At 46.0% G+C, this 24,062-nt stretch overlaps 8 protein-coding genes across 8 annotated transcripts; 5 read left to right on the top strand and 3 right to left on the bottom strand.

Moving 5' to 3' along the window:
• Positions 1-617: 617 nt before the first annotated feature.
• On the top strand, positions 618-2,631 carry N7469_000050 (HET domain-containing protein; the record flags this gene model as incomplete). Its single annotated transcript, XM_056638970.1, has 2 exons — positions 618-1,886; positions 2,014-2,631. The coding sequence occupies 2 exons, from the start codon at positions 618-620 to the stop codon at positions 2,629-2,631; spliced, it is 1,887 nt and encodes a 628-aa protein (XP_056504727.1).
• Positions 2,632-3,328: 697 nt separating this feature from the next.
• On the top strand, positions 3,329-5,035 carry N7469_000049 (uncharacterized protein; the record flags this gene model as incomplete). Its single annotated transcript, XM_056638969.1, has 1 exon — positions 3,329-5,035. One exon carries the CDS (start codon positions 3,329-3,331, stop codon positions 5,033-5,035), a length of 1,707 nt encoding a protein of 568 aa, XP_056504726.1.
• Positions 5,036-5,795: 760 nt separating this feature from the next.
• On the top strand, positions 5,796-7,604 carry N7469_000048 (cytochrome P450; the record flags this gene model as incomplete). Its single annotated transcript, XM_056638968.1, has 5 exons — positions 5,796-6,090; positions 6,172-6,557; positions 6,623-7,239; positions 7,290-7,366; positions 7,429-7,604. The coding sequence occupies 5 exons, from the start codon at positions 5,796-5,798 to the stop codon at positions 7,602-7,604; spliced, it is 1,551 nt and encodes a 516-aa protein (XP_056504725.1).
• Positions 7,605-8,379: 775 nt separating this feature from the next.
• Positions 8,380-9,302, top strand: N7469_000047 (acetate uptake transporter family protein; the record flags this gene model as incomplete). The annotated part of the gene is made up of 2 exons (XM_056638967.1): positions 8,380-9,003; positions 9,063-9,302. The coding sequence occupies 2 exons, from the start codon at positions 8,380-8,382 to the stop codon at positions 9,300-9,302; spliced, it is 864 nt and encodes a 287-aa protein (XP_056504724.1).
• A 456-nt stretch (positions 9,303-9,758) lies between these two features.
• On the bottom strand, positions 9,759-13,634 carry nrps6 (putative nonribosomal peptide synthase; the record flags this gene model as incomplete). Its single annotated transcript, XM_056638966.1, has 1 exon — positions 9,759-13,634. One exon carries the CDS (start codon positions 13,632-13,634, stop codon positions 9,759-9,761), a length of 3,876 nt encoding a protein of 1,291 aa, XP_056504723.1.
• A 2,564-nt stretch (positions 13,635-16,198) lies between these two features.
• Positions 16,199-17,197, top strand: N7469_000045 (uncharacterized protein; the record flags this gene model as incomplete). Its single annotated transcript, XM_056638965.1, has 1 exon — positions 16,199-17,197. The coding sequence occupies one exon, from the start codon at positions 16,199-16,201 to the stop codon at positions 17,195-17,197; it is 999 nt and encodes a 332-aa protein (XP_056504722.1).
• A 353-nt stretch (positions 17,198-17,550) lies between these two features.
• N7469_000044 (putative oxidoreductase, 2OG-Fe(II) oxygenase family) lies at positions 17,551-18,641 on the bottom strand (the record flags this gene model as incomplete). The annotated part of the gene is made up of 3 exons (XM_056638964.1): positions 17,551-18,195; positions 18,256-18,322; positions 18,379-18,641. 3 exons carry the CDS (start codon positions 18,639-18,641, stop codon positions 17,551-17,553), a joined length of 975 nt encoding a protein of 324 aa, XP_056504721.1.
• A 4,057-nt stretch (positions 18,642-22,698) lies between these two features.
• N7469_000043 (uncharacterized protein) lies at positions 22,699-23,425 on the bottom strand (the record flags this gene model as incomplete). Its single annotated transcript, XM_056638963.1, is given in 4 exon segments — positions 22,699-22,993; positions 23,034-23,184; positions 23,280-23,321; positions 23,341-23,425. The coding sequence occupies 4 exon segments, from the start codon at positions 23,423-23,425 to the stop codon at positions 22,699-22,701; spliced, it is 573 nt and encodes a 190-aa protein (XP_056504720.1).
• Positions 23,426-24,062: the final 637 nt, after the last annotated feature.

The following is a 24,062-nucleotide window of genomic DNA, read 5'->3' as shown; positions in this document are numbered from 1 at the left end:
CAATCTATCCATACACCCAAGACAGCTTAGCAAAATGTATGGCATCGAATACCTTCCCAAAGTTATGCGCATCTTAAGTATTCCATTCCCTCCCACCTACTAAACTCAGACGAATTTGCTAGCTTTTGAATCTCCAGTTTCTCTCAGACTTTCCCGAACCCCAAACTTGCGGTGGAGCATGCACATAGTTGTGCGGTGGATGGGTGAAAATAGGGTAAGCGCCGCTTAAGCGTCGCGCGGTCATCGCACTGACCCTCCTGCACTTGGCTCAGAAATAACGTTATTGGTTTACCTAGGCTTGGCTGAAACTCTGGTATCTTGGCATGAACTATATTCTCGGATCCCAACGCCAGAATTGGCCAAACGAACAACCAAGCTGAGTCTAATGTCACTCTGGGCCAGAGGACATCGACACATTGTGTTTCTCCTATCCCAACCTCGGCTCTGGCCCATCTCAGGGAATGTCAAGACACGCTGAGGAGATAATTGGAGGCTGAAACCCGACACCCACTTTTTCTAGGTGATAAATCGTAGGAAGCAGGTGGTGCGAAGAATATTCAGCAAACATTTGAATCCGTCACAGAAAGGTTTTGGGAGTCAAGTGGATCGTTTAAACTATGGAACATGACTGCTCAGCCAAAGTCATGTCCTTGTTGGAACAACCCAACGACATGATACTAATGCGGACAATGGAGGATGCGCTTGCAGCACCGAATTGTCCTGTATGCCGTATGTTTGTCCATGTGGTCGCGCAATATCAAGGGCGAATGCCTCCCGTGACAAAAGACAAGCAGGGCCACGATATCCATTGTCATACATCCTTTGGTTTTCCCCGGCCAAAAGTGTCAGAATTGCGTCTGGACACTCACGGGCAAGAGATCCAAAATGTCGAAGTGACCTTAGATTCTTTCTTCGCGGAAGACAAAGGCTATGCTGCCTACGGCAAGGAGTTACAGTCACAGTACAGGTTTCATATCAGGATAGGCATCCGAGAGCTTTCAACTGCCGATCGTTCGGTCCATATTTACAAAAGAAAGCACGAGACGGAAGATGGCACAATTCATCGCGAATTCCTAGTCCACTGGATCGAGAGTTTTACCAGCAACCACCGAGCAAAATGTTACGATATCCTTAAGCCAGAACCCAGTATCAGATCACGAGAATTCAGACTGGTTGATGTCCACTCTCTAAAAGTTGAACAAGCACCGCGCAACGGATCGTACGTCGCACTGAGCTATGTATGGGGCGCCAATGATCATTGGCTCCGGTATACCACCGACAACCGAGTGCTCCTGGAAGAAGACTCGGGTATCTTGCGAGCATACAGCCAGTTGCCGAGGACAATTCGTGATGCGATCGTCCTTACTCGGCAAATGAAACAACGGTATCTCTGGGTTGACTCACTATGCATCCTCCAAGACGACTTGGAAGACAAAATGAAACAAATTCCACTCCTTCATACGATATATGAAAATGCCGATCTAGTTATAGTGGCAGCTTATGGCTGTGATGCCGATGCAGGACTTCCAGGGGTTGAACCCCGCCGGTTTCCACTTCGAACGACGAGGAGAAGAGAGCATATCCACGATAAAGTCCGACTATTGTCTGGTTGTGATATGCTGGAAAAAATTATCAACAACTCGGTATGGCGGTCTCGGGGTTGGACATATCAAGAATTCGAAATGTCAAGGGCGCAGCTGATCCTCACGCCCGTCCAAGCATACCTTCGCTGTCAATGTGGCTCGGAGTCTGATGAAACCATCGCCTTGGACGTCTTCAACGGAGACGCCAAAGAGATGGGTTCAATCCGGGACCGAATATTTCAAAGCGAGTTCCAACCGGTTCAATATACGGAATTACCCTTGTGGAATGACTATTCGATTAGGGTGAGAGCATATTCAAAAAAAAAAACTTACGGCAGCTGAAGATATCCTGGACGGTTTTTCAGCTATCGTGCAATACCTGGAAAGAAAGTTTCATGTCCACTTCTTTTTTGGACTTCCACTGTCCCAGTTCAATACGGCCTTACGGTGGACGCATGCCGATGAATGCCTAAGCCGTAGAGAGTGTGTTATTTCCATCTGCAAAGATGATAAAATTATGAGATGTCCGCTTCCAAGTTGGTCCTGGGTTGGGTGGATTGGAGGGGTGACCTTTAACAACGATATGAATTCTGATGATGAACCAGTGATCTCTGAGGCAAATTGGAGAACAGATGTCCACCATATGCATATAACCGAAGACAATCCCCTTCGACACGTGCTTATTCAGGCCTTGACGAGTGAAACATATTTTGATTTGGGGGAGCGGCAATGGAACAATTACGAAGGTTATGGCTACCCGATACTTGATATGTTTTCTAACAAGAAGGTGGGACATATTGGCATGCCGAATGGTGCACTTTCGACAGGCCCTGGGCGAGGTAGATTTATTTACCACCGCCAAAGAAGAACCCGTACTACCTGGTACAAAGACAGCTTTATCCTTGCTAAGAAGCCAGAGGTCGTGGCGGATGTCCTGCTAGTAACCGCTGATAAGGACGGCATTTGCTTTCGGATTGGGTTGGCAAGCATCAATTGGAACGATTGGCTAGCAGCGAGGCCTATGGAGAGGATAGTAACTCTGGCGTAAATACTAGAGTTATTCCATATTCCAAGATGCCGGGTTATGCTATCTTTGGGATGGCAATGAACAAGGGGGAAGGGGGGGTAGAGCAGCGGACAAGTCGAGCTTCCCTTTCCGGAATGTTGAACTAACAGTATCGGCCCTTGGATCTATGGATGCGAAATTCGTTTTTTATTGGTCATTGGATGAAGACTGTAAACAATAATAAAAAGAAGTACGTCGTACAAGACGCTCACTCAAAGACTAGGAGACGAAAATCTTCTTGGTCGAATTCGAAACACTAAACCAACGAATATAAAAAACAGCTAGACGCAAAAACAGGAAAACAAAAACATACAACAGCAGGGATTCGCATGTGGTCACCCACCATACTACTAACCTGCCGGCGTGTGGCTTAAGTACGGCTGAGCGGACGGGAAGCCCTGTTCTCCACACCCTATGGTCATATGTATTAGCCTGGTAGTGAGTTAGGTCTATATTCCAATCATAAGAGCAGCTGATACGGTTGCTTCTTGGTTATAAAATGTGTTCTGCGCACCGTACGGTCGCATGTACTAGCTCACGGGTGGACTAGGGCTATATTCCGAGTGTGTGTATCGGTAGAAGATAACGTAAGTAATCACCGAGCGTTACAAACCACCGAGCGTTACACCTGACGCGTTTCTCACGCGTCGTTTTAGCATTACACTTTCAACCACCCACCATGCCACCAATTAGATCAACAAAACGCCTAGATTCAGAGCATCAAGAAGGCCGTATCCTACTTGCTTTAGATGCCTATAAAAAAGGGGAATTCAACAGCATTCGTGGTGCTGCGGCTGCTTTTGACGTTTGCCATATGACCCTTTCGCGCCGGTATAAGGGTATAACACAACGCGCTGCTACACGCGCAAACTGTCATAAATTGAGCCAAAACGAAGAGGATTCATTGATTGAATGGATAAAATCAATGGATTCACGTGGATTAGCCCCTAAACGCTATATGATAAAGAATATGGCCAATTTTCTGCTAGCAGAACGGGGCGATTCAGTATCCTATACAATTGGTCAAAATTGGGTCAATTGTTTTATTGCACATACACCAGATATTGTCTCTCGTTTATCTCGTCGATATGACTATCAGCGTGCTAAATGTGAAGATCCGAAATCTATTCAAAAGTGGTTTGATACAGTACAACGTACTATTATTGAACATGGCATTACAAATGACGATATCTGGAATTTTGATGAAACTGGATTTGCAATGGGAATTATCAGTCGATCCTATATTGTTACATTTTCTGAATACCAAGAAAGCCAACGAAAGATTTTGCAGCCTGGAAATCGAGAATGGGTGACAGTTATTGAATGTATCAATCAAACGCAGGCTATATCACCGACTGTGATTTTTAAAGCCAAAACTTTTACATCTACTTGGTTTACTATGGGACCAAAAGATTGGCATTACAATATTTCCGAAAATGGATGGATCAATGATCAAATTGCTCTAGATTGGCTTCAAAGATCTTTTATACCAAAGACTCAAAATCTGATCAAAGGTTCTAAAATTCTTTTGATTCTGGATGGTCATGGAAGCCACAAAACAGAGCAATTTGACTATCTGTGCCGACAAAACAATATTATATGGCTTTGTATGCCAGCACATTCGTTATATCTGCTTCAGCCTCTTGATGTTGGCTGTTTTTCGATTATTAAAAAAGCATATGGCGATTTGGTTCAGTCCAAAATGCGGTTTGGTCGTCAGTCAATTGATAAAGCTACTTTTCTTGTTTTGTATAAGGAAGCACGCAATAAAGCATTTGGTATTGAATCAACAATAGCCAATAGCTTTGCTGGCACTGGTCTAATATCTTTCAATCCCCAGCATGTGCTAGATAAGCTTACTATTCGACTGAATACCCCTACTCCTCCTGGCAGCAGTGGCAGTGATAGTATTAGCCATTATACACCACATATACCCAAACATACAAAGGATCTTCATCGACAAATATCTGCTATCAATAAACTGTTGAATCAATCAACAACAACAGCAAATTCATCTGATTTAGTTGTTGATGGTATTAAACAGATATCAAAAGGATACGAACGCATTCTACACCGGCTAGCCATTTCAGAACAGGAAATCAGCCAGTTGCGCATCGAAAACGGGCATATTAAAAGAAGCCGTGAAACAAAGAACAAAAGGATTGTTTATAATGGTAGTTTAACGGGCGCCGAAGGCCTACTGCTGGCACAAAATAAGTTAAACGACAGCAATACCGTTTCCGCGCGGATGCCATCGAGGAAGGTGAATCGGCCAATCAGAGACCACGCCAGAAGTGTACGGTTTGCAAGCAACCAGGGCATAAACGCAATAGATGTCCTGATAGGGTTGTTAGTTCAAATAGTTAAATTTAGTGGTGGTGGTTGAATGAATGGTGTTTTTATTTTATTGGTGGTGGCCGGTGTAACACTCGGTGGTTTGTAACGCTCGGTGATTACTTACGTTAAGTACAACGTGCACCTTTCATGATCATCCCGTCTAGAATGTAGAGGGCTCCAACATGAAGTAAGCCCCCATGCTTCCGGAAATTATCCCAGTAGCTGCGGGCGTGCGCATACCAAGTCCGAGGGGCGCAATTATGAAATCGCACAGCAGCCTTGCGACGATCATTCTCGCTCGGTCATTCACCAATAACCGAACTACAGTTACTCAATTTCAGAATTCGGAACCCCCAATGGCCGATCATGCAAATTTTTGTAGCATACACACTTCTCACGGACTGTATTTCGCTCTCATTATACCGAGACCTACGCGTACACAATATTTCCATACCTTTTTGATGGTATTCGACTCTAAATGAGGCATCTACTATGTGTTTCCATCAGTGTCCGAAATCTTCTGGTAATGATCATTCTGTAAATGAATATCTTCAATAGAAAGAAATTAAACGATGCTTTTCGCTTTTGGGTTTGATTTTGTATATGTTTTTCTTGATGTAAGCAACAGAGCCTTATTGTTTTGGGATGAACAAAGCTTTTTTCAACATCAAAACAGATCAAAATAGCCGTGTCGGTGGTCGGACTTTGCGCCACCGGTGCTACTTTCTCCGCAGACCCCCGCCTCTCGTTTATAAAACTCGCAAACATTCGATAGCTGAAGAAGCAGGAAAAGAAAACAGTCCGTCGACATGTTAAATTTGGTGGTCGAGAAGAGTTCTATCAGCAATATACCGGTGGTGATTGGGTCGCTGCTCGGGTTATATATTCTGGTACGTCTAACCAACACCCAAACGTTGAAAGGTCCTATTGAAGCGGGTCTGGACTTACATTTTTTGCATAAGAAAATCGTCTTTGATACCCTGAGAAATCCTCTCAATAGAATTCCGGGGCCAAGGGTTGCTCGGTGGACCAATTTAGTGCACGACTACTATTTGCTGAAAGGGCAGCAACCATACTATGTTCATAACCTGCACAAGAAATATGGTATGATTAAAAGCGAAAGCCAATGCCTGGAGGACCTTTCAGATTGAAGCTTGGAGTTCTAATATAGAAAACGCGCCCTAGGTCCGATCGTTCGAATCAGTCCGGATCGAGTCGATATATGCGACGCATATGCCGTTAGAGAAATTCACAAGACTCATACTAAATTCCCGAAGACAGCATTCTATCGCCAGTTGGTATCAGGAAACATCCACACAATGTTCTCCACAACAGACCCCCAGTTTCATGGTGTTCGTCGCAGACTCCTTGCATCTCCTATTTCCGACTCGTCGCTTTCTCATCTGGTTCCTCAAATTTCGAATCGAGTCGAGTATACCATTCAGAGAATTGCGGAAGAAATTAACAATCGCGGCGCTGCTGATATATTCAAATGGTGGTTATTCATGGCGACCGATATTATTGGGGAATTAAGTTTTGGGGAATCATTTAAGATGCTTGAAGCAGGGAAAGTAAGTTCCAACATTCATTCTTCCCGAGCAAATCTCGATCAGTTGCCGACATCAAAAATTTAAAGCCGACACAATATTCCATGGACTTGGCAAGAATATCTAGCCTCCAGCCTGTCCGAACGACATTTCCAACACTCATAAAATTCGGGGCTTATTTACCTCTTCCTTTCTTCAAGTCAGCGGCAGCTTCGGGGAAAAGAATTGGAATGTATGCGCATCAATCCGTTCAACGGTATGTGAACCATCTTGCCGAGAATCCAGAAAACCCGAAGCCTACACTTTTCACGAAGATGTTCGATATGGAGAAAAGTGGGATGAGCCAGTCAGATATTCGAGATGAGGCGCAAGGATATATCGTTGCTGGTAGTGACACTACCGCTATAACCTTGACATACCTTGTATATTCGGTTTGCAAAAATCCCGAAGTACAAACAAAGCTTGTGGAAGAGCTATCTCAATTGCCTGAGCCAGTTTCCGATCGAGATCTTCGTGATTTGCCGTATCTGAACAATATTATTACTGAAACTCTTCGCTTGCATACTGCGGTACCTTTTGGATTACCTCGAGCTGTACCACCTGAAGGTGCTCAGTTCAATGAACATGTCTTACCCGGCGGCGTAACGGTTTCCACTCAATCTTATAGTCTTCACCGTGATCCGAAGATATTCCCGGATCCTGAAAGGTATGATTCCGATGATGAATTCAAGGGGTAAATTGCTAATGATCTCATAGATTTAAGCCCGAACGATGGGAGAATACCACAAAAGAAATGAAAGACGTATCCTTGCCATTTGGTGGGGGATCACGCAGTGAGTGTTACATTTATTTTCACTCGGTATATATGGTCAATAGCTAATCTGATTTCTCCAAGTTTGCATTGGAATGCATCTTGCCCGCATTGAGCTGCGTCTCGCCACCGCATTGTTCTTCCGGAGATTCCCCGAGGCTCTCGTCTCAACAAAGGAGGGAATGAATGATGATGACATGATCATGAAATGTTTCTTTTTAATGGCACCATCTGGACATAGATGTCTGATTGAAGGATAACTTGGCTTTTCCTAGTTTAGTCGGTTTCGAATTCTGCTTGGAATCAATCCTCCATAGTATGAAAACATAAGGATGGGGGTCACATAATTAACCAGCCGGAGGGTATTCTCAAAATGTATTAACTTAATACACTTTGGGAAGTGCACATTTACAGGTAAATCCGTGATAATAAACTATGATATACTGTAATCTCGGCAGATGTAAACCCTGATTTACCCCGATGGTGTGCATTTTGGAGTCATCTGGGGTTACTCCAAGTGCAGCAGCTCTCCACAAAGTTTTCGCGTAAACGTGGGGAATGACGGAAGCTCCCTTAACCCGAACGCATGCAGTACTATCCCCACGCGAAAGTTTCGAAAAGTTTGGTAGAGATGGGTTCCGCGAGGACCAAAGCTAAAACCATGGTATTAATCACTGTGGGAAATGCGTTATTCGTTGGTCGATAATCCAGAAATTGTCGCAAAGTTCGGGGTAATTGCGGAGTGCTCATGATCGGCTTCACATGAGGGCTGAGATGCCCACTTTTCCACATTTAATTGATACAGAATTGCAAATGGTGGAAACTAGTTGGTTGATCCCCATAGTGGTGAATGATAGCTGGGAGCTAAAAGTTAATTCGCATTGGGTCTTAAATTTGCGATGACCCTTGTGTGCATAATTCCCTTCGTCCGTCTCATGGTCATATAGGGCGGAGTCCCTGTTCATGTCCTAGACTTTTCTTGATGTTCGAACTGCAACAATACTAGAGTTAGAGTGTACTGTTTTTCTACCCATAATGTCCAATACCGAGGTTGACACGGACAACATTAATGCCGGAAAATGGGAATCTGGTGAGAGCTATACTGGATCTTCCAACGATGAGACGCAGAAACACAATGGCGATATCGAAGATTTCGCAGACAGAAATCTAGCCCAAGTGAATACCGTGAATACTGTTTCAACGTATTATTCCCCCTTTGCCGGAGGACTTCAACCCGGGCTATATCGGCCCGGTCCAGTCGAGCGTCGCAAAATCGCCAACCCTGCACCACTCGGTCTTTGTGGGTTTGCTCTTACAACTTTTGTCTTGGGGTGTATTAATATGGAAGTTCGGGGGATTGCGCAGCCTAACATCTTCGTCGCGAGCGCATTGGCATACGGCGGACTTATTCAGCTCCTTTCTGGAATGTGGTATGGTACTCTCTTAATTGCGATGTTGGAATCAAATACTGATGGCTATGGAAGGGAAATGGGAGTAGGAAATACATTCGGAGCCACGGCTTTATCTTCGTATGGTGGATTTTGGATCGCTATGGCCATCACTTTCACTCCTGGGGGGTTTGATATTGAAGGTCAGCTTGAAAAAGCCGACGGCGGATCTCCCGCGATGTTCTACGATTCACTGGGAATATTCCTTATGGTGAGTTAGTGTTTTTTTCCTCGATTCAACCAAGAAAAAGTACGCTGATAACTTAATAGGGCTGGTTTATATTCACCTTCCTGATGTTCCTTTGCACGCTCAAGTCGACGGTCATATTCTGTTCGCTTTTCGCTTCTGTCGATATCGCTTTTCTACTCCTTGCGATCGGATACATGCGTCGCAATGAAGCTGAGGAGCCGAATGCGGAAATTCTCAAGGCCGGGGGGGTTTTTTGCCCTGTTGGCTGCCTTTCTAGCCTGGTGGGCGGCTCTGGCTGGTATTGCAGATTCGAGCAATAGCTTCTTTATTATTCCGGTTTGGCATTTCCCATGGTCTCCTAAGGGAAAGGAGTCCCGGAGAAAGGAGTGATTGAGAATTCCAGAAATGTTCAATTTTAATGAGGCTAACTCAATGGCCACGAGTTTCCAAATCTACGAGTACTACTATTGTCGTAAATGAATTCTAATTTATAAAGACGATTCGAACTTTGAGAGACAAATGGAGTTGTCAGAATTTCCGCGACATTTATTCTAGATGCATTGTACAAAGTCCCCACACGCTAAATGGATATGGTAAAAAGATTTTCACATACTTTTCTTGGTGTTCACATCAGGCTCTCGGCAACTCAGCACCAGACAAACGAAAACATCAGCAGATTATCTAGGGAAGTATCGGAACTCAATGAGGCATGCCATCCACTTCCCTCATTACTACAAGCACAAATCCAATTGACAAAACAGAAAATCCCCATCGACTTAGGCCATTTTTAAGGCTTGAGTGGGAGATGTTGTCAAAGGAGACACCTTGTGGCGATTCGATGGGGGCGTGATAGGTGTCGTTCCGATTGATCTTCTTGGTTGAACACCTGCCTTTTCGGCATTAAATGATACACGACCATCAGGGTTCTCTTCCAGGCGAAGCAGTGCTGCGGCAAATCGACTCAACATGCGCTCGGCATCATGTTTGACGACAAAGTTAGTCGACGCTAGTAACACTACATCCAGTTTATCTTTCCCAGGGAACGTCACCAACATAAGCGGAAACACGGCCCATCTGGAGAAGAACGGCTTGAATTTGCGGCAGATGAGGTCGTCGTCGACGCGCATGTCAAAGTTGCGGTCAAAATTTTGATGTAGTACGACTGAGTCCGGTTCCGTGTTCGAGGGCCAATTAGTACAATTGGCGACAATATCCCTCCAGCCCAGGGCATCAATACCTGTTGTCTGAACATGCTGTGCTTGAATTGCCTGTACAAGCTGGCGCCGGGTCCATTGCGGGTGAGCTCTTATACGAACGGGGATGACATTCGCACATGGCCCTATCACTCCCTCCGTTCCAGTCCAAACATTCACATACTGGCCAAATACAGCATCGTCGCGACCTGTTTCCTGGTAAAGTGTCTCCAGCCACGCTGCTTTAACCATACTAGCCTGCGTGGTTCCTGGCAGCGGATGAACCTCGGGGAGTTCTTGCTTAAATTTAGCTCGATGAGGGTTATCTTCCCGCGGTGCTGGTGTGAGTGGCAATGTAGGGGGAGATGCCGCTTCTAGAATCTCGCGCCAATCAGTGTATGATTTTTCTGTTCGCCGTCCGAAACATCTCCCGACATGAGTCTTAAACTCGTTTTGCCGCGCAATGGGCTCCTTCCGGTATGCGTGCCATAATCCTTGGATTAGCGGACGCACAGTTAATCCATCGTATTGTCCATGGCAGATACGCATCAGGAGAATATGGTGCTGGTCGTGAAGTGCCTGGACAAGAAAGAATCCAATTATAGGGTTATTGATATCATGGCGCTTGGCCACCTCTTCTGCCGCGAAGGTCTCCATCCAGCGAATAGCATCTGCTGAGTTTGTGCACTGGTAAACGATGAAAGGAACTCGTAATTTCCGCAGAACAACTTGAAGCAGTTGTTGTTGCCGAGAATGGTGGAAAACAGTGCGCAGAACGGCGTGTTCATCAACGAGAGCCTGACAAGCGCGCTCGAGTCGTGGTACATCCAGAGTACCATAGAGATGCAGCGGGTGACAGTCCACGACATGGTTCAATGCATAGCCAGCCTGTACCTCGAGGGCTGGATACACGTCTTGTATATTGTCCCGATCCAGTGACGGTGGAAGGTGCTTGAGGAAATTATCACGAATCTGTCCAAAAGTATCAAAGGCTGACTCGGACAATTCAGACATTGCTTCTGGGGCCGCTTTTGCCTGTTTAGCCACCGCCGCCAAAGACCACTGCCGTAGCAGATCTGACAGTGAGATTGTGAGTCCTTGGGCTCTTGTGAGAGTGACTATTTGGCGCGCTATTAGAGAATCGCCGCCCAGGTCAAGGAAGCTGTTGTCTAGTCCGACGTCGGCGATTGGTCGTCCCAGTACTTGAGCGCATATCTTCTGTATAATCTCCTCGGGGTGTGATTCTGCATCTCGGTGTAAAGCCCGGTGCACTGTATACTCGAGTAATTGTTGACGAGTACAAGCCGCTGCACGTTCACGTAGTCGGCTACGATGCAGTTTCCCAGTGGCCAGTCGCGGTATACTCGAGACCTCAACTATAGCCGCAGGAATCATAAACCCAGGAAGAACCTCTTGCAATTTCTCTCGCGCTGCTGTCATCGAATTCTGGAACGAGATTGTTGGGGATGCCAGAATAAAGCTTTCATTTCCATTGGCGGTACCAGACGATGATTGCAGCTTTATGAAAGCAACTAACATAGGTGACTGTCCATCGATGTCGTCAGCCGCGCAGATGATATCTGCTACTACAGCGCGGGCTTCTGGAAGAAGTGAGACTAAATGATGCTCCACCTCGCCCAGCTCCACACGCTGGCCGCGGATCTTTACTCTTGTACCCTTGCGCCCGACTAATTGGAACGAGCCATCGCGTGGGTGTTGTCGAACCAGATCCCCTGTACGGAAAAGCCGGCCCTTTACATGAGGACGTAGCGATGTCAGCCAGGGGGGACTGTTGAGAAATGCAGCCTGAGTCTGGCTATCTTCAAGATATCCGCGGGTCAGGCAAGGACTTTCCAATACCAGTTCGCCTTCTGCCCCAATGGGCAGCAACCGGAGTGGATCGTCGCGATCCACTACCCATCCATGACAGTAGTAAGGATGACCCAAGTTACTGGGATCAGCACCTGCGATCTGCCGCGCCACAAGTGTCCCTTTGGCATTTTCGGATTGTCCATAAAGCGAGTATAGTGTGAGATGACGCCACTTGTGAAGATCAGCCTGACACAAGCCCTCGCCTACCATAACAACCGTTTCGAGGGTCGGAATTACATCGGGGTCTATTGTACGCGCTACCGACGGTGTGAATGCTACCCAGTTGGCCCTTTTCGCGTGTATAGCGCCTGCAAGATTATCCTCCAGCTGCTTAGGGCTCGGTACACACAGACAGGCACCGCGAGTAAGCGGCGCTAGCTGGCCTGTTATACTAACAACGAAAGCATATGAGGCAAACTGGAAGACGCGGGACTGTTGTTTTAAGCCTACACTGTTGCAGTAGGCTTCTAACCCACTGACAAAAGATCCCTGGCTGATGATGAAACCTTTAGGCTCCCCTGTACTTCCCGATGTAAAACCGGCATACAAAGCGTGATGGGGCTGCACCGTGGGTAGATAGTGCGCCTTCGTTTCTGAGGGCATATCTGGAGAGGATACCAGGTCTGCGGAGAGTACTGGGACCTCGAGCTGAGCAGCTATGTCGGCATTCTGTGAAGATACCACGACTAACATAGCCCCGATTTTCTGGCATATGGTGCGTAGTCGCCTTGGGGGATGTGTTGCGTCCAATAACAGAAAAGCCCCACCGGCTTTTATGACTCCCAGTATAATCACCGTAGTGATCATTGATTTTTCTGAAAGGAGTGCGACAAACTTGTCTGGCTTCAAGCCCGCCACCTGTAGTCGAGCGGCAGCCGCTGTGGCGTGTTTCTCTAGTTGTTCGTAGGTGAGACGACCATCCCAGGCATCAATGGCTAAGGCCTGGGGCTGCTCCCGGCATTTCCGCTCAATCAACGGCCACAATAGCTCAGTCGCTGGCTCTAGTGGACCCTGATTGTTCCACTGGGCGAGCTGACTGAGTCCCTCTGGGCTGACACCATGAAGGCCAGCTACAGATTTCACGGCTGACGTGGTGACGAGTTGAAAGAGGTGTTTGAATTGACAGGTTATGCTTTTTGCCATCCCTGGAAGCCAGATGGTATCGTCAAGAATGGTATGTATAGTGATTGTGCTTTGTTGAATACTACAGAGCATGGCTGCCGAATAGCTTTGTCGTGACTCCCATGCCGCCGCCACATCGTGCTGGGTGTTCGGATCATGAACCACCAGTAGGAGTTGCGCGTGTTTGTTCTTATCCGTATCTTGCATGGTCTTCTTCAGAGCTGAATCTATCGTTGTGGCCCCTGATAAAGGGACGTGTACTGAAATTATACGTCCATTCTGCTGGCTCGTCGTGTCCAATATAACCTCGTCCCGCGAGCCTGTATAACTGGCATAAACGGTTGCCCATATCAACCGCAACACAGCCGTAATATCTCCCACTGGAGGACGAGACAGGAAAATTGTCTCTGCGGCGGTCATAGCTTTAATGCTGAAGGACCTGTGAGGCGGACCCGGGAAGAGCATAAGGAGGCGGAGTCTGTAGTCCAGTGAATAGAAGGGAGAGGATGTCAAATTGAGCTTTGATCACCCAAAAATCAAACTATTTGACTTTTCGAGGATTGTCATTTTAGGGTGTTCGTTGCGAGAAGCGGCTTATCGCCTTTCTCCTGCATGCCGGCGATCAACAAGGGTTGAGTCGCATTGAGCCGCTATGTAAGGGGATTTGACTCATTGAACGGTATCCACATCCTGACGAATGTTCACAATGACCTCTACTTCCGGATATGCTGCAACGAGCTCTGGCGCAATGGTTGCCTCAGCGTGATCGGTGATAGCGGCACATATTCCATCACATACAACATAGAAGTCGGCAGCAATTAATTTGCCAATCCGCTGCCCTTTAAGCAGTAGGCGATGCTAGACTATGGGGTCGACACAAATTTGAATCCATGCTAGCAAGTTTGGAAGCCGAGTTGCTCGATTCCTACCAGTAATGTACCTCTACCACCTGTATGACCTGTACTATATCGCAAAGATCCAACGGCGAATACTTGCATTGGCGCCGTGAGAGGACGTCATGACGTCTCAAGGGCACAAAGGTATTGCCTTAAAGCTTCTGTGACCGATATTATTGACGCAATACATGGCTAACGGACACACAATTCCTTTCATGCGCTTACCTTCCTCCGTCTTAGGTCGCTGTAGAAGGAATGGATCCTCACAGTCGCACTAGAGATGTAAGGAACGAAAAGACGGAGAAAAGTCGGTGTAAAGCTGTAAGGAGAGCTGCGTCTCTGATATTTCTGCGAAGCCTACCACGTCACTATTCGCGGACTCTAGTTTGAAAGTTTCTGTTAGCTTCTTCAGCTCTGTGCAAAGTGTTCAGCTATCCTATAGAGGCAGTCACTACTATCGACAATACTGAAGGCCACTCGTGCAGGTTTTACACTCCTCCTGCGCCAGCCACCGACTGAAAAACGCCGGTGGCTGGCGCAGCGAAGGGACATATGGCCTCGTATGCGGCCCCTCACGACTTTGAACATGGCCTTCGTGTAATCGGGTTCTCGTATTTCATCCTCATAGGTGAATCGGGGGCATACTATGTCACTGTGGTGAATCTCGCCTCAATATAGCGCGCGTTTTCTTCACTGCCAAATTGAAAACAGGCTGACCAGGTACTCATCGACCCCTGAATGATATTTAATCAAGAGATAAACGAGTAATGTCGATGATGCTTAGAAGTTAGCGAAATACTCGCATGCACGAATGTCGGTCGACTAGTGGCTAGAAATTGTACTGAGACAATGTACCATTTGGCCCAGTGGTGGGATGAGGAATGTACTACCTAGCGCATTCCTATCTAGAAAACAAATCGCCGACATTAAGTAGATAATCCCTAACTTTCAAATTTGAAAATGGTCATGTGGAATAAAGGTTTTTGATAAATGCTTGTATATTGTTTTGTAGTAGTTACTATTGAACAACAAATCTCCCGACTTGCATATAAGTCATAAATCTGCCCGATCACGCAACAGTAGTTTAATTCGACCAGTAATTCATCCAATGTACATGGGCATTGGCTGGTAGCGTAGATTCAATCCAGTGATTCGGGTTTGATGAGGACGTCGAAGTTCAATCAAAATGGTCGCGTTTTTGAAAAGTTTCAACGGTTCAAGTTGTAGCTAAATATCCACCTGGAAACTCAATTACGAGTAATACATTGATACTGTTGTGCTGCGATTTTGCTAGCCAGCAATGTATGAATCAATAAAGCATGACTCAAACACAGCCTTTTACTCCATCGAAGAGGAAACAATCAACACAATGAGATAAGGTACACTACACACTACATTGGTAGAAAGGACAAACTACAAAGCCCATATGAACAAATGTTCTAATCCAAAAGCAGCGTATCAGTTATCCTCCTCCCAGATCAGCCGTGGGAACGCCGGTCCTGGCAGCCACGCCCATGGGTGCATTGCAGCGGCGTAGTCGTTGGACATCCGCTGTATATTTAGCTCCGGGCTAGCTAGATGTCTGTATCCCTTAAATAGAGTATTTTTATTTGTGACTGCTAATGTGGGATTTGGAGCTGACCGCTTGTTGTCTGAGCATCGACAGAGACATCTATAATCCGTCCTTGCGGACTGTGGCTATCAATTCTGTATTTAGCCTCCAGGCCCCGGTCTTGTATTCGTACTGTTCTGCCAGGATGCATGCATTCACGCATGGGAAATTTCCACTTTGGGCAGAACCCTTATTGTTTCGCCCACGATTTCCTGCCAAAATACATTCTTGACGAGATCAGCAGCTGCGGTCAGAACAGGGTATGTGTGATGAGTTACACAATTGCAGCCTTTATAAGAAGGTTGACGGACGCAAGGGGAGCGGGTAGATTTGTACACGTCTAATCGACATACAGTGCTTGCCCAGGTGTAGAGTGTTATGCATATGTAGATAATAACACCGCCCAACGAGATTCGCTGGCATTATTTCGTCGTACGGGATTCCACCCTGGCTCGAAGTATTCTTACAGTGCTACTATTCTTCTGGTCCACGCTATTTCACGCAACAAGGAATTGTCCGCCATGACCAGAACAAGCGAGCCACCTCTATTGATTATCACGTTTCCGCGTTCTGCATCGAACCTCCTCATGCGGATTTTGTCATTACCCGATCAACCAAATGTCGTCGCGGAGGAAAGTGGCGGTTACTTCTTTTTACCGGCCTTGAGACATATACGCGATGCAAGACTGCTTGAACGACTCCCCGCGGAATGGTCTGATCAGGAGCTTGTGGCCATGCGACAAGTATTCCAGGCGTGTTACCACAAGTTCCAAGATCTCGTTGATGCGGCGGAAGCTGAAGGCAAGAGAGCAGTGATAAAGGAGCATGCGCCATTCCTGATCTGCCCTCAAGTGCAGGCCAATTTTGTGCACGAGGGACAGCAGCTCCATACTCCGATGAAAGTAGATATTGGCAAGCCTAATTGCAATCCGCTTGCCGCAGGGGTTCCAGGAAACGACACAGTCTTGCCTGATGAAGTGCTTTTGCGATGCCTGCCAGCGTTCCTCATTCGGCACCCGGCACTGGCGTTCCCGTCCTACTATCGAATGATGCTAAGTTCCCAGGGTGGAGATCACCAGAAATTGGCAAGGAAAATGAACGATTTAGCGGCAATCTGCACCTTGCGATGGACACGAACATTGTACGACTGGTATACTTCCGCATGGGAGGGGCAGAAATCGCCAGTTATTCTCGACGCGGCTGATATAGTCGAACAGCCCGAGTTGACACGCCACTTTTGTGACATAATTGGCTTGGATCCCTCCAAAATCCAGTTCGAATGGAAGGCTGTGGACCAGGAAAAGCTGGCCCAGCATCCTCTTTGGCTGCATACTCGGGCAACGCTGATGACCTCGTCGGGCATTACGCCTGGAAAGACATTCCGAGGAGTGACGATTGAGGAGGAGGAAGTTAAATGGAGGACCGAGTTTGGAGATACAGTCGCGACTAAATTGCTGCAGTGGGTTCAGGGAGCCATGGCAGACTATGAGTATCTTTTCAACCGGAGGCTCACCCTCTAATCCATATACACTGTGAAGGATGTGTCTTGCATCGAATTAGAAAATAGTTTTCCTCAACAAGTAACATCAAGTCAATCAATCAGCCAATCAATCAGCCAATCAACCAGTCAATCAACCAGTCAATCAATCACACTGATTTGCAGTTACACGTTCATGGCATGCAAATCTAATATATAATTGCTGAGTGATAGACCTTAGCCATCCAGGTGGATGGCTAAGGTCTGCTATGACTTATATTTGTATCGATTGCCAGATATAGTTGAACCCATCATTGTTCTGTCCACGCTCGCTGTGCCAACCCTTCATACCTCGCAACACAACATAAGCTTGCTTGGTGGTGCTATCAAGAAAAATCAGGCGCGTAGCTTTCGAAACTTCATGGTGACCCATTCCTCGCATGTTGGCACAGGCTCTCCGTTATAGCTCTTCTCATCAGCATGGCCTAGGCGCGGGATATTGTAGTTCTTCTTATCAGGTTGACCCATTCCCGGTAGTGGCGCCATCAGGGTTGACGGCTGCGGACGCATCAAGTATGCAAAGCTATAGCGGTCCTCGGTCCGACCCCCTGGCACTGAAACAACGCGATGAAGCACGCTGTGAAACTCGCCATTGCTGAGAATTTTCATGGCATCCCCCAAATTCACGATTGGGTACCCCGCTTTTGGTAACACATGCAACCACTCCGATGAATTTGCTGGCTGGATCTGGAGACCTGGAGAGTCTGTGAATAGGAATGTGAGCGACCCCATGTCGGTGTGCGCCGTCTGAGGGATACTGAAAGTCTGGTTTCCCATGGCTCTCGGATACCGCAGCAGCCGAACCAAGTTCAATGGGGATGTTGAGTGGCAAGACTGGAATGAGCTCGCCTCGGGCAATTGGCAGGCCACAGACAGTGTTTCGAATATTGCCTGAGCCAGGTCCAGGCAGATGGAACGGAATTCATCCAGACGATGCCGGGATTGCACAATGACCGGGGGAGCAGGGTGATCAGAAGAGATCTATTTTTGAAACTATCTTTTAGTTTGTGCAGGTCAAGCTTATTTGGAGTGAATACCTACCCCATAGCTTTCGAAGCCATCACGCTGGCCTTTGATACCTCCGACGTTACGTCCGACAGGCTTATATCTTGGACAGGTTAGCGAGACCTCATATTGGAAACGATCACCAGGAGGCATTATCACCCATTCAGCTTGTAAGGCCCCAGCTTATCCACATCAAACTTCATTTTCTCTGCCTCATCGATTTCGAAGAGGCTGCGACTCAATTGACTAATATCATCCTTAACACCCTTGAGCTGGAAATCATTGCCGAGATCCAAGTAGAAGACGCCATCTTCTTTCGCGGCCACCAGGAGCTTCCCAACCTCGTCTGCGGAACGCTCTTTCAGAGCCTTAAGGCTAACGGTTTTGAGCTGGGCAACGGGATCAAAAGCTTCTCGTGTCATTTTCTCAATGGTTCTTGTCTCCTGATTTGGAGCATCGTGAGCCGAAATATATCAAACTAAGGAAAACGGATACCTAGAATCTGAATAGATCTTCCGTTACACCTGGGTACTAGGGGTATTTGGCTAGGCTGCGAGGTATCCGAGTCCCACACGGTGCTAGGTACGTATTCGTGTGACGTGCCAAAGTGGATACTATATGTGTGTACTAAACACATATAGTATCTCTTGGCCAGAACTCCCCTTGCATTTGGGTAGTATCCGCGTATGCAGAACTACATACTGTACATAGAACATGTCAGTTGGAATGCCCGATACACCGCTTCTGTTCATATCAGACGATCTTCGATCCAGCCGTCCTGGCTTGCGGGTAGTGAATTTCGAGGCATTTACAGTGGTAGGACTTGAGTTTGAAACTACCTCCCTTACCGTGTACCGCACACCCCTTTCCGTATTACGAGTAGGATACCTATTCGGGAAAAAGAAATCTCTATATCTCTTCATTATTTTGTAATGAGGGGTACTTAGCAATACGAATAAATTGTTTCTATTCTACGAGGTTTTGTTACGGCATAAAAAGCGGCAGTATATAGGGGGGGTAGTTTCAAAGTAAAGTCCCGGCACTGTATTTACTGAGAGCTATCTTGAGCCTGGAAAACTTAGATGTGTTTCTAGATTATAATTATGAAAATTCACCAGACTTCAAATGTCCCTTCTCGCTTTATCGCTTCAATCTTATCAGATTACCCGGCTAATGCTTGAGCTGACATGCCGTTGATAGAATAGAATAAACGTGCAGCTGAGGGGAGGGGGTGCTATACCCTGACCATTGGCAGACTTTTATCTAGTAGCACTGCTGTTTCACTATTGTAGTTGTATTTCAGGTTAAGCATATGAAGAATCAAACGAATTCATAACTAGGCAATTTCAACGAGACACGGCATGACATACTCCTATAAATGCCCTATTTCATATATGGATTTTCACATTGGAGTATACTCTGTTGAAGAAAGTTTGAAATTTGTCACTGTATATGTCTGAAACCAAGTAACTAGTCCTAAATGTACCACCCCTCTGCTAATCGGACCATGGACCCATCCAGGAATAGATAGCTTGTATTGGCCATACAAATTCAAATCTATCTGGTTTATATCGGAATAACCAAAATCAGCTGCATTCTTGCGGTCTTGGATTGTTGAGCTTAGCACTTTCCTTTTGAAATTAGAATTGTTCACATCCCTCTTCAGATATTGGATACGGCCAATACTGGACATCTGACAGGTTTGGTCTCCCGACCACTTCGTTAGATATATTGTTTTCCGTTTCTACTACCACTCCAAGAGACTTGGAGGTGGTAGAAAGTGTTGAAGATATGTCTCCAAGTGCCGAGTCTCATCACACACGCACTATCTTAGTTGTTAGCTTAGTTTCTTCCATCATCATTATCATCATCATCACCATCATTATGCATCAATCTTCTCCCTCCACCTTCATTAGAAAGAATTGGCAAAAGAAAACAGGAAAAAATAGTGGTTTCAAACTATTATTACAGTACTGTGCTTTGGATACAGACCAGATGTATATAAATTTGTATAGCTAATACATTAATATCCTGCTCTACGATAGTCTGTGGCTCAAGTAGTAAAAAGGTGGCCCATATAACATCGCTTTTCAAACCCTGGGCATTTCTATAAATGGATAGATACCCATTTGGGCTCAAAAACTTGTTCCCACTCCCATTTCCATGTCGAATTCCATATTTGATATTTAAACTGGATTCTCTTACATATAACTTTTTCGTATGTGTTTTATGAAGAAGATAATCACAGCTCAAATTTGTCAGGTTCTTCGAAAGTGCTCTTTGCCATGTGAATGTATCTAATGGTTTAAATCTATTTTCGGCACAACAAAATTGGGGAAATGAGTGTACATTGAGCTTGAATTTCTGAGCTTCGATGAATGTCAGCAGGTTTACTTCAGCAGCGTCATTTCTAGTTGAAGGAACGTCCTCCAGATTGAAGAAGATTCTTCAGCCACGTCCCCAGTCATTGCCAGATGGGATAATCAATTCGTCTCAGATAAAGGAGAAAGACACAACTGGACAAGGTGCTACAAATTTAATTATTTGGAAATGCGTCCATATGATCCAGACTTCGGTTGTGTGATCCTCGAGACCATTCGTGAATGTTTTTCACAGAAAACTACAGAACAATGCAAAATGAGTCTAGCTCCATCATCACTATCATCCAGTATTCACTAATGAGATCGTGGCATCGCTTGAAAAAAGGAAAGATGTATATTTGAACGAAGGGATACAATAACGAAATGAGGAATCCCTATAAACGCTCCATGGCTGGATGACCTTCTACATTTCAGGTCATTTTGAATTTTGGGAACAACTAGATTTACAACGAATTGTGAAGGCATAAATTCCAAAGCCAATCCTAGTTGCCCCTGCGACTTCGTTCTTCCGCAGAGTATTTTGAAGCCCGTTCGGAACCTCCACATTAGCAAGCGAGTTGGATCAGCTTAGTTTGGAACATGTGAGAATGACCAATTCCTAGTAGACACTGAAAACTGGACCATCTAAACCGGCAAACTGGCCGATCGAGCGTTTCACTTTTCAGGTTGGCATCAGTATTCGATGCCTGCTGAGTATTGGCTCGACGGCGCGTACTTTTCTTCCCGTTTTGGCGCCCCTTTTTTGGGGGTGAAAGGGGCGCCGGCACAGGGAGCACCAGGGAACCTTAACAGTGGCGGCGTCCTCGCCAATGGAGAGTAGTGTCATGCCGTTGGGCATCTGCTCAGGTTGGATTGGGGAGGCTAACTGAGTGGTCTCCGTGGCAGGGTAGCATTCGGTCCTGCGGGCATCTCGCACAGATCAAAATACTTGATTTTCGAGGTCTTGTCGTCTTCAGAAGTTTGTATGGCGGATCACCTGGGAGCTTAATCGGACAATCTTAAATAACCCCAACTTTGGCGACAGTCGAGCCAGAAAGATTGCTGTCCAGAATTGCTCAGGATGCACGATTCGAACTTCCTCCAGTCGGTTTCGCAGGCCCATCATGGTGTTGGAGAAGGTGGGAACAGAGCCGTTTTCGAGGAACGTCACAGGAGTTGATTTGTGAAATCCCAAACGGAGTTCTAGTTTGACTGCATTTTGGTTTTGGGAACATCCAGAAATGCCCAGACACTGAATTTGATCACGTCCCGCAATGCATGGGGTTGGGGGATACAAAGGCGTCAGTACTCTTTTTGTGTAACTTAGCCCTAATTCATCTTTGAGCTAATACATACGACCATAGGGTGTGGAGAACAGGGCTTCCCGTCCGCTCAGCCGTACTTAAGCCACACGCCGGCAGGTTAGTAGTATGGTGGGTGACCACATGCGAATCCCTGCTGTTGTATGTTTATATATTTTTGATCTTTTTTTCAGGATTTGGCGGAGTATTTTGCCGCTTCGGTTTTCGTTCTGTTCTGGACTTCACCTGTTTACCAAGGTTTTTGCATCAATCTCGCCTCCATCCGCCGATCTCCGTAGCAGCAGCGGCAGCGACACGCGTGCATATTTGAGTCCTAACACGGCTCTACGGGATGAAAAATAGTGGTATATTCAACTATCGAAAGAATGCAGAATCTAGTAAATGGTGACCTACGTCCTCCCTAGCTCATAGCACGCCGAGAAGCTACGGCTTTACACGGACCAAGGTACAAGAATAAAGATGGCAGTATAGAGGTTCATTTTGATCTAGTCTGTTCGCAATTCCAGAGCTCTACACATGTCAATCGATCGAATAACCAATTTTCTATGCGTTCAACATATTCGAAAGGTCTTGATATTTGGGCCTACTGAGATTTGCAAATATTTTGCACTTTAGCCGGGGGATTATATCCTCGATGGATAAAGCAGTATCAACAATCTACGTAGTATAGTACGTGCTGCTGGGAGGTTCAACTGAGATAGCCCTCGCGAAGTAAGCAGATTTGATGTGCCCTAATTTGCGTACCGGCTCCAGGAACGCAGCCATTTCCCGTACTTTGAACGTCAGTCTGGTTTGATTCAGGTATCAGGTGCTGACTTACTCTTTCCGATATATAAGGCAGGGGTACCATCGTAACGGAAATGAAACCTAGGACAGTAGAAGCTCACCCAATTCCCAGGGATTTTAACATCCGTGGACCAGCTGAAGGTAAGGCTCCCCCCGAAGGAACTTCGAAAGAAGGTGTTTCCAGCAAACACACTAGCCACATATCTTTGGTATGACTCACCAAGGTGGTTGAGAATAGGCTGGAAGGCAAGATAAAACCCAGGTGCAAAAAAAGCAGTGCCGATGATCGGAGCAATCCATGGAACGCTTTTGAGATAGTTCTTTAAGTCTTTCGAGGACAGCACACCTAGCTCTAGAGCTCCAAGCAAAAACGAAAAGAGAGACGGGAATACACGTGGCGCCAATCCGGCCGGGAACTAACCTCGCCTCGGGCTCTAGTCTAATATCGCAGTTGCGCAATTTAGGCTGATAAGAGAAGTAGAGCCAGATGATGTATGCTATAACCGAGATAATTGCACCGACAAGAATGCCAAAAAAGGTAACGTCATGAAGATAAAATTACAGGTCCTCGTAAAATGGAATGCTAACTTACGGCTTTGTTGGATAGCATTGAAATGGTAAATGCCATCAAAAACTGAAATCTCTGTTAGGACTATCAGTAGATCTCAACGCAGGGAGGATATTCGCACCAAATGGAAAGAATTCAAACCAGAGATAAAGTATATCATAGATCAGCATTGTGTGGATATTCACAAATACAATGGCCGGATCTGTGTTGCCGATGAAACGCCAACCTCATCAACTCGACATCCAACATGGTCATTTACCAAAATTGGGCTAATTTTGAGGCACGAGGCGTAGGAGATGCGACTGGCCAAACCAATGTAGCTTGCTGCTACAGTTAAAAATATGACCCAATAAAAATGAGCAGTAATCCAAGCCGAGAATGTGAGAATGTCGGAGCACGAGACTTGAGCTTACCATGGCAGTATGTGAACGGGGGTGTAATACAGAAGTGTTTATACGGAACGTAAATAGGGGACAGAGAAGATGGTGTATCTGCCCATTCAGTTTCTGCTAAATTCTTATTTGGCAATATCTAGAAAGCATCGAACTTCTCATTTGTAGTAGCCTTTTTGACACATTTCTAGGGTTTTTGCTGTTAGAGGCACGAATGATGACTTATACGTAGGCCGGTGCTCTCTTGATTGGAGAAATAGTCCAAGTTCTGTGCTAAAGAATGATCAGGTAGGTTTGCAGGATACAATTCCTGAATTTGCCTTGGCAAAAGCGCCTGCGCAGCCATCCGAATACTCGGTAGGTCCCAAATAATTGATTCACTGATAGTAGACACGGTACTTTCTTTCAACACATT

This window comes from Penicillium citrinum, assembly GCF_028827155.1.
Source record: "Penicillium citrinum strain IBT 23319 chromosome Unknown utg000001l:1.0-4955037.0:1.0-4956770.0, whole genome shotgun sequence".
Lineage (NCBI taxonomy): Eukaryota > Fungi > Ascomycota > Eurotiomycetes > Eurotiales > Aspergillaceae > Penicillium > Penicillium citrinum.
This window is presented reverse-complemented; position numbering and strand designations above follow the sequence as displayed.